The sequence below is a fragment of the Manduca sexta genome, chromosome 9 (assembly GCF_014839805.1).
Source record: "Manduca sexta isolate Smith_Timp_Sample1 chromosome 9, JHU_Msex_v1.0, whole genome shotgun sequence".
NCBI classification, from domain to species: domain Eukaryota; kingdom Metazoa; phylum Arthropoda; class Insecta; order Lepidoptera; family Sphingidae; genus Manduca; species Manduca sexta.
Window position 1 is genome coordinate 2,057,356 of NC_051123.1, and position 15,379 is coordinate 2,072,734.

The window sequence follows — 15,379 nt, forward strand, 5'->3', positions numbered from 1 at the left end:
AATTTGGTATGGAGACAGTTTGAGACCCTGGGAAGAATATAGGCTCCCGGGAAACTACTATTTTTATAACGGAAAACTTTAGCCTGAAAAACTTTATAACGCGGGCGGAGCCGCGAGCAAAAGCTAGTGACTTATAAGTCGCATTTTTTTGGAAAATTCTAAAGGGGCGTGTCAATTATAGCTATGATATTGAGACGTAATGTCTCTCGTAAACCGACATATTATTTACTACTCTGTACTTAAAATCATGAAATTATACTCATTTTGCATTGCAAGTTTAAAATTTTATCCGTAACATTTGTAAAATTTAAATCCAATATGTTATACTGCAAATATTCCCAGAACAAATTGTAAACACGATACGTTTGAAATTCGAACACGCTGCATATTCTTTTGTTTAAAATGAATATCGAATACATTTAAATTATAACATTCCCGTGAAACGGAGCGGAATTGGAATTTCCATATGAATGTGGTCAAAGAGGAAGCTTGTTCCGTACGAAATTACTACCTTTGGCACAGTCGTGTAATATCGGAAGCCAACTATTCTCTCTAGCTTTTCTTTACTCAAATATTAGATCTGTCATCCTTCTTCAATTATTTTGTGTAATAGCAGGGCGCCCTATTCCGTCTACGGGGAAATATCCCTCTTTTGCAATTAGAGCTATTTCAATCGAATGTCAACTTTGATAGCCTATAGATGAAAAATAGCCTATTTACCTATACTGTTATCAAACGTGTCCTTCAATTAAAACTATCGTAATTGTTAAAGACGGATTCGTTCCTGTAGACGCAAGGGACATGACCGTACATAAATATAATAGGAATGGCAGTGTAAGTAAGTAATTTTTCCCTGTATCGGTGAGCATTTATAATAAAGCAATCCCAATTGTTGCATATAAAGTAATATATCTCTCTTTATCTTGGCTCCATGTAAGATCAGCTCGGCAAACTTTTGTCGAGTATTCTTTTTTAAGAACGGCCTCTGCGGTTAGCTCTTTCACATTCTGGATTAATGGACAAGTCGTGTAAAAAAACGGAGTATTTCCCGATCTGGAAATTGAACCTAGGACCCTAGCCCATATACAATCCTATTTGTCTATGAAGGTGTTTGTTGGTATAGTATCCGCCCGGATAGCGACCTTACGTAATGTGTAAAACGTGCTATAGCAAAACCTGCCAGGGTGTCGCGTTCCGGGACCAACTTATGTATCAAACAGGCCGGCAAAATTATGTCGACTGGCGAGGGATAAGCATCTCTCGTCAGTCAACACTATCTGGACCCACTCTACTCATCATCTCGTAGGATGTACACTTTGTCACGCCTGTATAAAAAAAAAACAGAGAAGGAAATCGTCTTCTATATATTTAACTTCTAGTGAAGGTTGGAACGTTGGAACGGTCGTTGATCTTTCTAATATAGAGATAACTTTAGAAACGAAATTACAAACGTCAGAATCCTTACAATTTCAGAGTTGCTAGTAAATATTAGTCTGGGAAAATACATTAATTTTAGTTCTAACTAGCTTTTGTTCGCGGCATCACACGTAAATGTTCTTCAAAACATCAAGTCACATTCATTAACACTTCATTAAACGCGACATTATAGCAAATAATCTTATCCCCTCCCTCCTTAATTTAAATCTTAATATTTTAAAATATATTCCTATGCATAGTTTTGGGTTTTGCTAGAGCTCCGTTGGTCATCGCAGTGTTTGCTATTATGGCGGCGATGTATTCGTCCCTCACGTGTCAAGGTATTGAAGCCTGGACATGGAGTTAGACTTATGAGGGGCTACAGATATATAAAATATGTATATATATATAAAAATGAATCCCTATTTCCCTTGGTCACGCCATCACGCGTGAACGGCTGGACCGATTTCGGACTATAATATATATAAAGACCTTTTCCAGATAGCTATAGTGCTACCGAGTTTAGAGACTTATACCGGGAAAGGCACGCGGGCAAAGACGCGAGCAATACCTAGCAATATATTATTATGAAGATGAAAAAGGTTATTGCTCTCCACTTTAATCTATTCTTTATGGTCGGATGCCGATTTGTCAATATATGTGGGTAGTATTGAGCGTAGGATGTCCAGAAAATGTCTAAGTTGTTTTATATTAGAACTAAATTAAAGACAAAAGCAATTATCGATCTCTCATTTCATTATAACATTCGTATGGCATGAAATAAATTTCAAATACACTTTACGCCAACCGGCTTATGTCGGAACAAAAGAGCTTGTCCAATGAACAATTGTATTTGTAGCATGTCACCAGCCGGGACGTTTGACAATGCCATCATAGTGAGATGATTAGACGAGTAATCTTCCACATGTCAGTTGCTGCAAATAAAAATATGAAAAATAAAACTAAGGTTTTCGGCCATCTTAAGGTATAGTTATATCACGAAAGGAATTGAAACCAGTTAGTTTACGCAGGGTTTTTGCTACGTAATATTTAAAATCCATTGAAATACATTGTTATTTTAATTTTGCCCGTTGCCTATACGAACTGCATAAAGACTCCTATTTTATTCGTATTATTGACATCGATAGAGAAATTACAGAATTTATTACATAAATTCCAGGAATTACTCATAACATTGATGTGTATTTTGGATAATATTTACAAAACAAAATACTGGGAAAACCCTATTTCAATGTTACATTGGTCGATTAACTGGAAACGCGTTGTTTACTCGGAATTTTATTTACTACATAATTTCAGATCAGTTGAAACAGCATCAATTTGGTTTTTTAATAAGATATGGTGAAATGGAAGAGCTTTTATCGAAGAAAGTTAAAATTAAAATAAAACTATTTTGCGTATTTTATTGAGATTTTTATATTATAATTTTCTCCCGACGTTTCGAAGACTTTGCAGTCTTAGTAGACATGGGGTGGATTGAACCGTAAACATAAGAATGTTGAAATTACTCATCATTGTTTAGATTTTCACAGGTCCAAACACCCCTTCCCTTCTCTAATTTATTTTCTTTTCCTTTAACTAACATAGCACCAACAATCCTTTTCCTATAAAGGATTTTATAAGGGCAATGAAGATAACCTACTAGGCGATTCTCTCGCTCGTTTGCGACCTATAAAAACGTCTATTCACCCATTTTGACTTAGATAAACAATTTCAGCACCTTTCTACTTACCTATGAGCAGATTTCCATTCTCATCACGTACAAGGAAAACAGTAAAAACTGTTCTATATATAGCCGGGTTCATGGCTGCATGGCCTCCACAACTTTGTTATCTAGGTAATGTCGTATCCGGTTCCTGCCTGCATAGGCGGTAATAGGTATCCATGAAGCGATAACCATGTTATTGTCTACTGCGAAGTGAATCATTGTGATTATCATGTTATCAAAAGGATCTGGTGGTTAAGGCTGGTTTAAGCCAGACGCTCGAGGCGAATTATTTATAAAAAGGTCTGTTACTTTTCGAAGTTAAGTATTATCAATTATCGTTTGAAGGAAAACTTCGTTGACCTATGTACCTGAGAATTTGAAAGGTATGTGAAATTTGCCAACCCGCACTGGGCCAGCGTGGTGGATAAAGGCCGAAACCTTCTTAGTGGTAGAGGCCCGTTTAATAGTTACCTATTATCAATTATTGTTCGTTTAAACAGTGAAGGGAAAAGTAGGGAATTGTATTTTAGTGGAGTAGTAAGTAAATATATCTATATTTACTCACAAAAAACCCTCATTACGCCATGAGTGTTCAATTTACTTGCCACCTATTGTATGTATACGGTCTACAAGTACCCTCCAGTCCACCTCACCGTCAGAAAATCATCTACGATATACAAACATTTGTCTGCGGTAAAATATCGTTTCCGCAGCCTCTAGCTTTATATTTCAACTTTCAGTGCCCTACATCTATGCAATATGCTCCCAACAAACATTTCTAAGACTAGCATTCGATTAAGTATCATTGTCTACTCACAATAAGTTTTCTACGTAAATACGATCAATTTAACGCTACGTTGCATACCATTATGTGATGCAAATACGACGCTACAAATCAAAGATGATCTGACTTTTTTACGTAACTTACTAATATCGGGTGGGTTTTATATTTGTAAGTTTTATTTGCGTAAGGTATTTACGTAAATTGCTTAAAAGTTTAATAATATAAATAAATTCGTGTGTCAGTTAGTGACTCGCTTTTATAACCTATAGTTTACGAAGTTACCCACAACTTACGCAAATAAAACTTATAAACATAATGCTTTTATAAGCATATTTCTGATGAAAATACATTCAAAAGATGAAATTACCTCCACCGAGTTCTATTTTAAATAAAGCCATTCATTCACCACAAATCAATATACTCATTTACCTTCATTATATAACCAATGCGGAAACTCTGTACACATTGCAACTAGTTTGTCAAAGCATGTTTAAACTTGGTCCGATTACTTTAAAACTCATTTTAACTTGGAATAACAGCGTAACTAATTTGCAGCTGTGCATTTGTTTCAAAGAAATGTTATTTTTCTTACTCATAATCTGCTTTTTGTAAAACGTTGTTTTAAGATTATTAGGATGAGTTTTATCTTTATTTATTTGATGTAAAAGGGCTTATTATATCGACTTCATTAAGGTGTTTAGAATATTTTGAATTTTTGATGGACCTTATCTTACTAATATTAAAAACGATATTGTGAAAATGTTCAGATGTTTGTAAGAAGTAAACGCAGAAATCGCTGAACGATTTTCGATGACATTTTACACACGGATAGACTATCTTTTGAATTAATATATAGGTTATTTATCCGGTTATTTGTTCACGTTTGAATTATTTGGTTTGACATCTTTTCTTTTTAAAATAGATAACGCTGATTTTGTGCAAATAGTCTAATAGATAGCTACATTTATGTAGGGACTTTAGTAACGAGTAAGGCTTTTCACGCGGGCGAAGCTACGACCACACCAGGTAACTTCTTCTCACCGAATGCATGCCCATGCACGGGAGGACATTTGCTGCGACTTTAAGCACACAGTTCAGTGTGTATATCTTGGTTGTAACTACACATTCAAGCCTATGAAGGGTCGTGAATATTTCCTGTCCGTGTCCCCTTTACCCAACATAACAGGGTTACTTTTCCTTCTCTCACACTTCCTTTCCCCAGCTATCCCCTCCCAACTTTCCTCCAGGCCCCTGCAGTTGCTAAGCTGAGGGATTCCAGTATCCCATTTGTAGATTTCCCTCGGTGTTAACTGCGGGGTTTGATAGACAAATAAACACCTAGTAAGTAATAACTATTAAGTATTAATAGTTTTTTTTTGCCGCTTTGCTATGGAAGGAAGAGGACAATTAATATTTCGAACTCTCTATCTTTCTACTTGATTAATTTTGTTGCGGGATAATGACATTACTTTTCCCTGATACTTGCCGAGCTTCACCACTCGGTGTCATACAATGCCACTGTTGATCCTGGATTAACGGGGTTGTCCTGGTGGGTGTGAGGGTAGGAAAGTATGTATTAGGTATTAAGATATTTATATTTTAGTCACGAATAAGGTAACTTGAGCAAGAATGGACGTGAAATAACAGCGTTATTGTTTATCGCTGCCTGTCTTGTCATTAAGATTACCGGTGGCCCAAAATATCCTCGCTGCTAATCAATGCTTCTGTTTTATTTAAGGTTAGTGATTTATGTTTTCGCGAATGTTCGATGTTGAAATAAAGTTATTTTACGGGTTTTATCGCAATTACAATCATAATCAATAGTTTTATTTTAATTATCTAAGGTTGTCTGGGTATTCAGTATTCACAATTTTACTTTCTTATTTATTTATTTATTTAGCACTTATATACAAAAGTATACACGCGGACTTACAATTTTACTATCTTATTTAGTCGTCTGCTTTTAGTTTTATATATTTTTGTTGTCTGAGATGTTAAAGCCGTTGTGAAGATACGTATTTATCTTACAAATATGGGAACGTAGATGAAATATTCGTTAACTGCGTCGTTTGGAATCTTGATGAGAAGGTTGTTGAACAGATGCACAAACTCTAGTTGTTTTGTTCAATATTCAGCAATAACACCGAGTTAATTATATGAAATCTTACTAATATTATAAATGCGAGTCTGTGAGGATGGATGTATGTTTGTACCTTTTTCACGAAAAAACTACTGAACGGATTTGGATGAAACTTTACAGCAATATTGGTTATACATCAGAATAACACATAGGCTACAATTTATAATGATTTTGTGTAATTTTGGTCATAATATGACGAAACATATCAAGTAAGTCGGAAAAACAATTATCCCGGAAAACTCCTTCACGCAGGCGTAGCCGCGAGCAAAAGCAAGTACTATATATAAATTATAGGTGATTGAACGTTTCCAAGGCAACTGGATGTTACGCGATAACAAAATATAATTCGCATGGAGGAAGCTCCTTCGACAATTATTAAATTAACTAAATCATGCTTTCTTACGCACATTGGCTCACTGTATACTTGAACATGTCATACTGCTTCATTGCTCTGCGCTTAATCGTCTCATCTTATTGATTTATATAACATACTAGCTGACCCGACAGACGTTGTCCCGTCTTAACTATGAATTTGCAGCGCGCATTCTGTCAATCGCTGACAGTTATTTCAAACAATTGACAGTTATATAAAATTAATATTTTCGTTAAATTTTTTTAATTTTTCTAATTTTCCGCGCAATTTTTTGATTTTTTTCGTTCATAAGAACCTTCTTCTGACAATAACAAACAGATAAAAAAAAATGGTGAAATCGGTCCAGCCGTTCACGCGTGATGGCGTGACCAAGGCAAATAGGGATTCATTTTTATATATATAGATAGACTTAGCAGTGGTAAGGCTGACCCGATTCCTGCCGACTTCCCTTTCGTAATTTATGTAAAAACGAATTATCATTAGAACAATTTATAGACTTATTTATGCATATTAGTGCCTTATGTGTCTTTTTCCCTTCCAGAAAATTTCACACTTCGCCACTAGTACTTAAACTCGTAAAACTGTTATTAATCGCCATTTTCAATAAACGATCCTAATCGCTTTTAAGACCTATCTCAAAACCGACCAATCAGAACAAAGTTTTTGACGCGCTCACAAATGAGTTATTTTGATTGGTTATTTTTGGATTCGGATTGAAGATTGAGATTGGAATCGTTATTCAAAATGGCTGATAGAATAATCTACGCAAAATAAGGCTGGTGCAAACTGCAAAGAATGCTCGTCTCTGTCTTCTCTTTCGGTGACAAGGCATAGGCATGCAAAAAAGTATATATTAAAATAAATTATAATTAAAAAAAAAAACAAATATAATGACATCATTAAAAATAATAACAGTACGTGACATGAAAAATATACACTTTTTTTGGATAAATTTCGCCTATTCGATATGATCAGGATAAATTGCTTCAAACTAGGGTTGTTTATTACTTTATAGTCGAATTGAAACATCGACATAACGATCCATTCAATTTTATAACACTGAAATCGAATGTGAACCACCAATTGTTTTATTTATTTATTTTTATTTCTTAAACAAAGTTCAGTCAGGTACAAAAGTATAACAAAATCAAAATTTCAAATCGTCTAAACTTTTGTGTCCGTATCATGAATTGCTATTTCTTCACTAATATAAGTTCACAGAGTTTAATTTATTTCAGATAAAAAATAATATTTCGAATGAAGTTAATGAGTAAAAGCGATTTAATATTTTAAGTTTGCTCGGCTACTTTTGTGGCTGACTTTACCTATAAGATTAAAAATGGTAGTAGATGTCTATAATGAAAAGCAAAAATCCTTTTTTTCTTGTAGTTTATTAATTTCTAACAATCACCAAATTATCATTATATAACTATTATACTGAATAATTGAAACTCGTGACAAATTTGAAATCGATTTAAATTGATTCCAATCGATACGAAGGAGGTTTAAGGGATAACATCCAGATGAGATGTCAAACGAGATGTCAGTAACATTTTATCTATCCATTTATCCGAAAGAGATAACAAACATATCTACTTAGCTTAGTTGGTTATATCTACAGGATGTTCTATTTTTTATTATACAAAGCCTGGCTATGGCAAAAAGTGGGTATATCAATCATGGAGGTGCGGGCAAAATTCTCTATAATTATAAAACAAAGTCCCCAAAAGCTGTCTATATGTGATCGATTTTCTCAAAATCTATTGAACTGATTTTTGTACGGTTTTTACTAAAAGATAGTGCAATTCTTGAGGAAGATTAAAGTTAATAGTATATTACAGTTTTATGTAATTTGACTAAAGTATAACGATTAGTGTTGAAGAGGTCGCGAAGTTGTAAAAAATCTCGTGGGTCAAGATTTCATCATCATCTCAGCCACAGGAAGTCCCTTGCTGAACATAGGCCTCCCCCAAGGATCTCCACGTCGGGTCAAGATTTATGCGGGAAAAACTTTGTGAGACACTGATTTCCAAACTAGCAAAGCCGCGGGCACAGCTAGTTTTCTTTAAAATATATGTATGTAGTATGTGACATTAGATAAACTTAATATAATGTTTCTTTTATTAGTATATTTACTTATGTTTTCTCAAATATATTCGGAGCCCACGTCTACCTTCTTCAAATATGTCGCCTACGCTTGTAGCTATCTCTCTCTCTCTCTCTGTAGTCGGTCCCTCATGACTGAGGATCGTGGTCATCATTAGTTGTACTGCATATAGAGCGGATTATTTATCTCCACCGGTTTCTGTTCATTGCATCTTCAACTAATTTGTGAGTTACTAGCGATGACCATTTATACATATTAAGTACAAAACCACTTACTCTCATGATGGCAATGACATACTAAGCTTAAGTTTAGTTTGTATAAACCCGCAAATCTCTAGAAAATTATTTTTTAAATTCTTTCATCACAAAGCTATCATTTATGGCTTTTTATCCTATATACAGGGGTACCGTACAAAGCCGCGAGCGCGATCGTCTCAAATATCATTTCTTTTGATATTTGATCAGCCTGTATAGTAAACCCAATAGACAGGGGATTGTTCGAATAAGTTTTCTCGCAACTCGGAAAGTATGTTCGGACTTTGTTCTCGATACTATGTGACATGGTTGGGTAATGAGATACGTGCACATGTTAGACAAACGTCCTGACTGTGAGTGTAGGTTGTTCACGGGGGACTGGCTGACTGACTGAATATGGTATCCTGGCGTTAAAAAATAACTTTCATGACATAATTGTGGATTTTATATATTTTAGTATATGTAGTAGTGGCGTCGGACGTCCACCCACGAGGTGGATAGACGACCTTATAAATTTGGAGGTCCCTGGATGCGGGCCGCTTAAAATTTTTTGGGAGAGGCCTTTGTTCAACGGTGGACATCCTACGGCTGATGATAATGACTAGTGGCCTATTTAACTCCCCTTGCGGAGATAAAGAACGTCTGTACCATTTTTATACTTTACTAGCTTTTGCTCGTGGTTTCGCTCGCGTGTAGAAGTTTTCAAATGTCCCACTATATATTTTCCCGGGATAGAAAGTAGCCTATAACCTTTCCAAAGTGTTAAACTATCTCCATATCAAAATTCATAAAAATCCGTTCAGTAAATTTTGAGAAAATCGATAACATACAGACAGAAAATGGGACTTTGTTTTATAATGTGTATAGATTTATATGCCCAGCATTCTAGGGTGGACACGAAACCCTCTCTACTATCCTAAGCCAACGCAATCAAAAGAAACAGCAATTTTAGCCGCATATTTTCAAACTCGCGACTACTCGCAAGGGAATCAAAACCTAAAGGGTACTTCCAGTCGACCTAGAATCTTGAAATTTGGCATAAAGCAGTGTTTTATAGCATATATAAAGGAAAAATTCCGTAAACCTCATTTTTTTCAGACCTTTGTCTTTAATTTATGCTCCAACAGCTTTCCATATTGTAATGTTATGGATTTCATTTTGCAAAAGAAATACCATAACTATAACTCGATTGTCGTGATGGGTGAACTTTTACTTATATACCTACAACGTTTGTACGGAACCTTTGGCGCGCGAGTCCGACTCGCACTTGGCCGGTTTTTTACTTTTGAGGTACGGAACCCTAAAAATCAACATCGGTTCAATAGGTCCTGATATTAACGCTTTTGAACAAAAAAAACTCTTTATCTTTATATATTAGTATACAAGTATAGATTTTGGCTTCATAATTTTAATCTCAGTACATAAAAAATTCTAGATTTATAACTAAACAACACTTGTTCTAACGTAATAGAGTTGAGCATTTATGTTAATACAATCGTAAAGTTTAATTTCCCTTTGCCTCGGAAGTCTGGCTGATGACGTCATGAGTGACGAAACGTCTGCAATCTCTGTAACCTTCAGCCTTATTATTGCCTTGACAACAAATGGAAGAGTAATTGTATTATTATCTTGTTATAGTTTTGGATTAGAGGCAACTGTAGCCTTTTTTACGATACGAATGTGTTTTATCTTTTTTTTCCAAATATTAGATTTAAGGGACTTAAAAAAATGTTATATTGGAAAGAAAGAAAGACATACTTATTGGCTTAGTAAAGGAACACATCGTCACATGTTAAATTTAAAAAATAAATTTAAAAAAAGACAAAAAAATAATAAAAAACAAAAAATTCTCCGTCACCGTGTCCACACGGCGACAACTAGATCGCCATATACTTATATACGACATACATTTATACGATATTATGTTATTTTTTTAACTTTAAAGACATTATGCTTTAAAGACAAATGATTTGCCACTTTAAATATTTAAAACCCGGACGTATACCATTAATTAATTTAAAAAAAAAATATCCAACAACTCCACCAATATCTCTGAAATATTCCATTCAAAAGAATAACACCTATATTGTACTGAATGAGATTTAAGTATTTATAACAACAGATTCGTATCACAAAATGGGATCGAAAATTAGCATTACTTTAACTCGACGATATGGTTTCTACCCATCCCTTCAAGCTACGTGAATATATTTAAATCACATCGATTCTAAACTATCGATTCCATAAATCGATTCACCAAACATTAAATAACGATTAACCGTACGTACATTATCTCGGATTATGTTTATCAACAAATCAATAATGTATATAAATAGCTAACGCCCCAGTGTTGCAGCCTGGATTTTATTAGTTCGGTTCGGAAGCTTGCGTCAATGGTATTTCATTATTGGACAGGTTAAATGTTTATATTGCCTTTCTAATCCAATATTGTCGAAAAGTTTGGAACGTTCTGGAACACTGCCCAGTGGGAAAGCTGTTTCGGTATACTATTACAGTATGTTATATTCGGGCTTCTATTCGCTAGAGGAAGAATATCATGCTAGTCAACACAAAGACTGTTCAATAAAAAAACGATAGGTCTTATTACAAGCTAGTACTGGAATGGCTTCGGCGTGTTTGGTTAGAGGTCCCGGAGTCATTCTAAAGTGCTGATGAAGGCCAGCATGAGGTTTTTAGTCGGTAAAAATCCGACATACCCTATCTACCTTGCATACGCACGAGGGGATCCAAGAGATCCAAGAGAGGATTATCCCCACGAAAAAAATAAAAGAAAAAAAGTCATATTACAAATGATCGAGGATGTTTTATTTTATAGATGAAACTGTAAGAGCTACAGCGGCTTATAGAAGCCACACCAAAAGCATAACTTTTGCTCGGGGCAGACCCACAATTCCCTACGGCGTCTGGGACAGGAAAACAGGCTATTTTAACAAAACTAAAAAACATTATTGTTAAATAAATAAAATCGGAAAAAGAAAAAAGTTTACATAATACCTTAAAACTTATTCCAGTTACTGAAATTTAAACCTTGTTACTTTCTGTTTCAAGCGATAACTTATAACTATCGTACATATTCTTTGGAATCTAGTTAAATAATTATCTATCGATTTTAGATTGTGCTGTATTTAAAGTGAATTTATATCTGTGACCGCTAGTTTTAAGTATACTTTACCCTATCTGTAACCTGTATTTCAAATAAAAAATATTTATTTATTATAATAAAGTGCGACGCGTTCGCCCGTATTCTCGAACGTTCCACAAAATACAGGGTCATTTTTATATTGCGTTACTAAATGGAACCACATACTTATCTACTTGGAAATAACACTTTACAATAAATTACTTGAGCCTTAGATGTAAAATAAAAAACTGTAAGTTTCGAAAAAAAATATTAATAAAATGTAACTTAAAATTTTACGCGTACCTACCATTACTACTTACTACTTAGCGACAACAAGCATTAAGTCAGATATACACTCACGCACACGCCATATTCGCATTAAACTACAAAATAATAAAAAAGCAGACAACTAAAACCAGGATTTTTGGTGAAAATATTCGTTATTAATGGATGTATTTTGGCACAATGTCAGCAAAGGTGAAGACGAGTATGTGGTATCATTTAGTAACGCAAGTCAAAATGACCCTGTACACACTAATTACACCTACCGTTGCATGTGTAAAAGGCGAGGGAAATTCTAGCTTATTCTAACCCAGTACTATCGAACCTTTCAACCGTTTATATGTACAGAGTGGCCATGAGTACAGTAATCGCTCACTTAATACCCTGACTGTTTAGAAATAAAACCTTCTTAATGTAGCACTATTCCTAATGTACTAAGGACTAAGGACCACGCTTATGGGTAATGTCGCTCAATTTCGTATATATAAGTCGTCATATACTATTTGAAATCAAATGGTATATACATTACCAGCTTTTGCTATGCATCGCCCGCCTGATGGAGTTTTCTGGGTATATTTTTTCCGAATTAGTTGATATGGTTCCTTATAGTATGGCCAAATTATACAAAATCATTATAAATTGTAGCCTATGTGTTATTCTGATGTACAACCAATATTACTGTAAAGATTCATCGAAATACGTTCAGTAATTTTTTCGTGAAAGAGGAACAAACATACATACATCCATACACACATCTTCACATACTTTTGCATTAATAATATTAGTAAGATTAACATTTGATATCATAGTAAGTGCCTTAGTCGCGGAGCTATGATTGATTCCTTCCTAACCGTATTTCGGCCACGGCGGCCACTCTCAACGGAGATCAGCCACGCCGGAGATATTATAGTGTATTGTATGCGCAATACACTGGTGCCTACATAGGTTGCTTTACGAAATGTACGACATCGCTTCGAGGTACCAGGTCGGGGAGTGTTGAGTTTTCTGATCTGTCAGCCCAGCATGTCCGATTTGGCTATAGACTCTCCCACTATTACCTAATTGGACGGAAAACACTTGGCAAAAATTTGGTGCCGTGGTTGCACCTCTATCTCTTAGAATATAAAGGCGTGAATGTTTGTTAGTTTTGTATGTAAATATGAAGCATACTCTTGTGTCGAAATACTAATCGAATCATACACCTCAGGGATCTCATACTTCTTGCAATAAACCATCTCAGAAACTTAGATTAGGTACATTTGATTCCACGTGCGTATTATAGTATTAATTTATAGAATTCAATAACTAGTTCCAATAACAATTATGGTTGCGGCGGCTAGGGTTGTCACGTAAAGGAAAACTCGAAAATGAGTTTTCATTTTGTATAAAGTGTTTCCTACCTTCTTCATCCCAGTTTCACGTGTAACCCCTGGACCGTTTTTCTATAATTCAATATGGAGTAAACTTGAATCATAAGATGTGTGCTTCTTTTATCCTTGAAAATAACATTTAGAAAGTTTTATCATAGAAAAACCGTTTCACGCCGAAGAAGCCGCGAGCATCACATTAGCAAGAATCCACTGAACATAGTTGTGATATGGAATTAAGCAATATGATTTTGAATTATAATTTACTTTTGTACGCGTATAGTCTGTTTGACAACCCTAACCTAGTCAGGCTGCCGCTAATTAAGACCTGGGATTTCTGATAAATCCAATGAGACTTATGTTTGCTCTCCTTTGCTGCCATGACTTGCAATATAAATGGTCACCTATAGTTGACATTTCCTATGTCGAAGTATTATTTCTATTACGACAGGCAATTCATTGCATTTGTTAATTGGAGATCGACATAATCGCTGAGCTGTCTCAATCATTCCAAGTATATTTGCATTTCATTAATTCCCTAAAACAATGCCGATTGGCTAAATTTTTTTTATGATTTCACAAAATATCTAATAAACGGAGTTAAAAAAGCAACTCAAATGAGTTGAGGTAATCACAGATATTATTTTCATCATCGCTATATATGGACTACGTACTAGATCTGGTGTTCCGTACCTAGTGCTCGACTCAACTGTACTGCAATCTGTACACCTGACTTTAATATGATTTCAACATTGACAGCGTGTGGTTATGTAAGGAGTGATGCTTATCTTATAAGAACTCGAGTCTAAGTGTAAACCTGGATGTGAATTAAAAACTATTAGTCAAATAAGTAAAATTATTTGTTGTTCAAGTGAATAAATACATTATAACAGTGACGTCTTGGTTGCCATTTTACATCAGATTTTGAACTAATAGTTAATATGGACGTTCGTGTCTATAGAATAGGTATGAATTGATTATATGATTCTGATGAAGCAACCGTCGCTCCCTTAATTGTACACTCACTCACGCCTTTGGTCGATCTGAAAATCTTTGGGAGGCCCATATTCAGCAGTGGACATCCTGCGGCTGATTATGATTATGATGATGATGACTCACGCCTTTTGCCCCCGAAGGGGTAGGCAGAAGCGCAACTGGTGCACCCATTTTCCGCCGCCTATTCTATCCCACGATATGATTGTTTTCTTTTTTATTTTTATCGAATTACTTGTACTTTTAGTTTAATTGTTTTTGTTTTTAAAAATCCTGTTTCACACCTGTAATTAGTAAATAAACTCATCCAAAACATGACTTTAATTGAATAAATTTAGTACATTAACTGTTGGTGTGCCATTAAATAAATAAATAGGGGATGACCTTCTAGTTGACAGCACTTTATTAGCAACCTAAACTTAACCCCAAATTATTCTCCAGACTTCGAACAGGATGGAGCGCGGCCCGCAGCGAGCCCCCTTTAACAGTCAGCGAGCGAGAAGCCATCGCAGCAGTCGTCAAAAGAGCCGAAAAATTAGACGAGATCGAAGCTCGACGCGTCGGCCGACTAGTCGCTCGACTAGAAGGTAACGGATTAGTAGTCCAACTAACTAAATTGAAGCCGTATTGGTTTGCAATCCCAATTGATTTCGAGCTAATGAATGATTTATACTGATCTCTTTACGTGATTTTCGACTTTCTATAGTGCTATTGATTGTAATGACTATTAATATAATGATTAGGAACAATAGTGTGCAAACGATAAAAAAAGTAAATCATCGATAGATCTTT

General features: G+C 35.1%; 1 protein-coding gene across 1 annotated transcript in view; it reads left to right on the forward strand.

Annotated features, from left to right (window-relative positions):
* Positions 1-15,379, forward strand: part of LOC115442657 (rabphilin-3A) — a 54,459-nt gene that overhangs the window by 2,933 nt on the left and 36,147 nt on the right. The window contains exon 2 of the mRNA XM_037436915.1: positions 15,029-15,174. Coding sequence (XP_037292812.1) covers positions 15,029-15,174 — 146 coding nt within the window. The remainder of the gene's footprint in view (positions 1-15,028; positions 15,175-15,379) is intronic.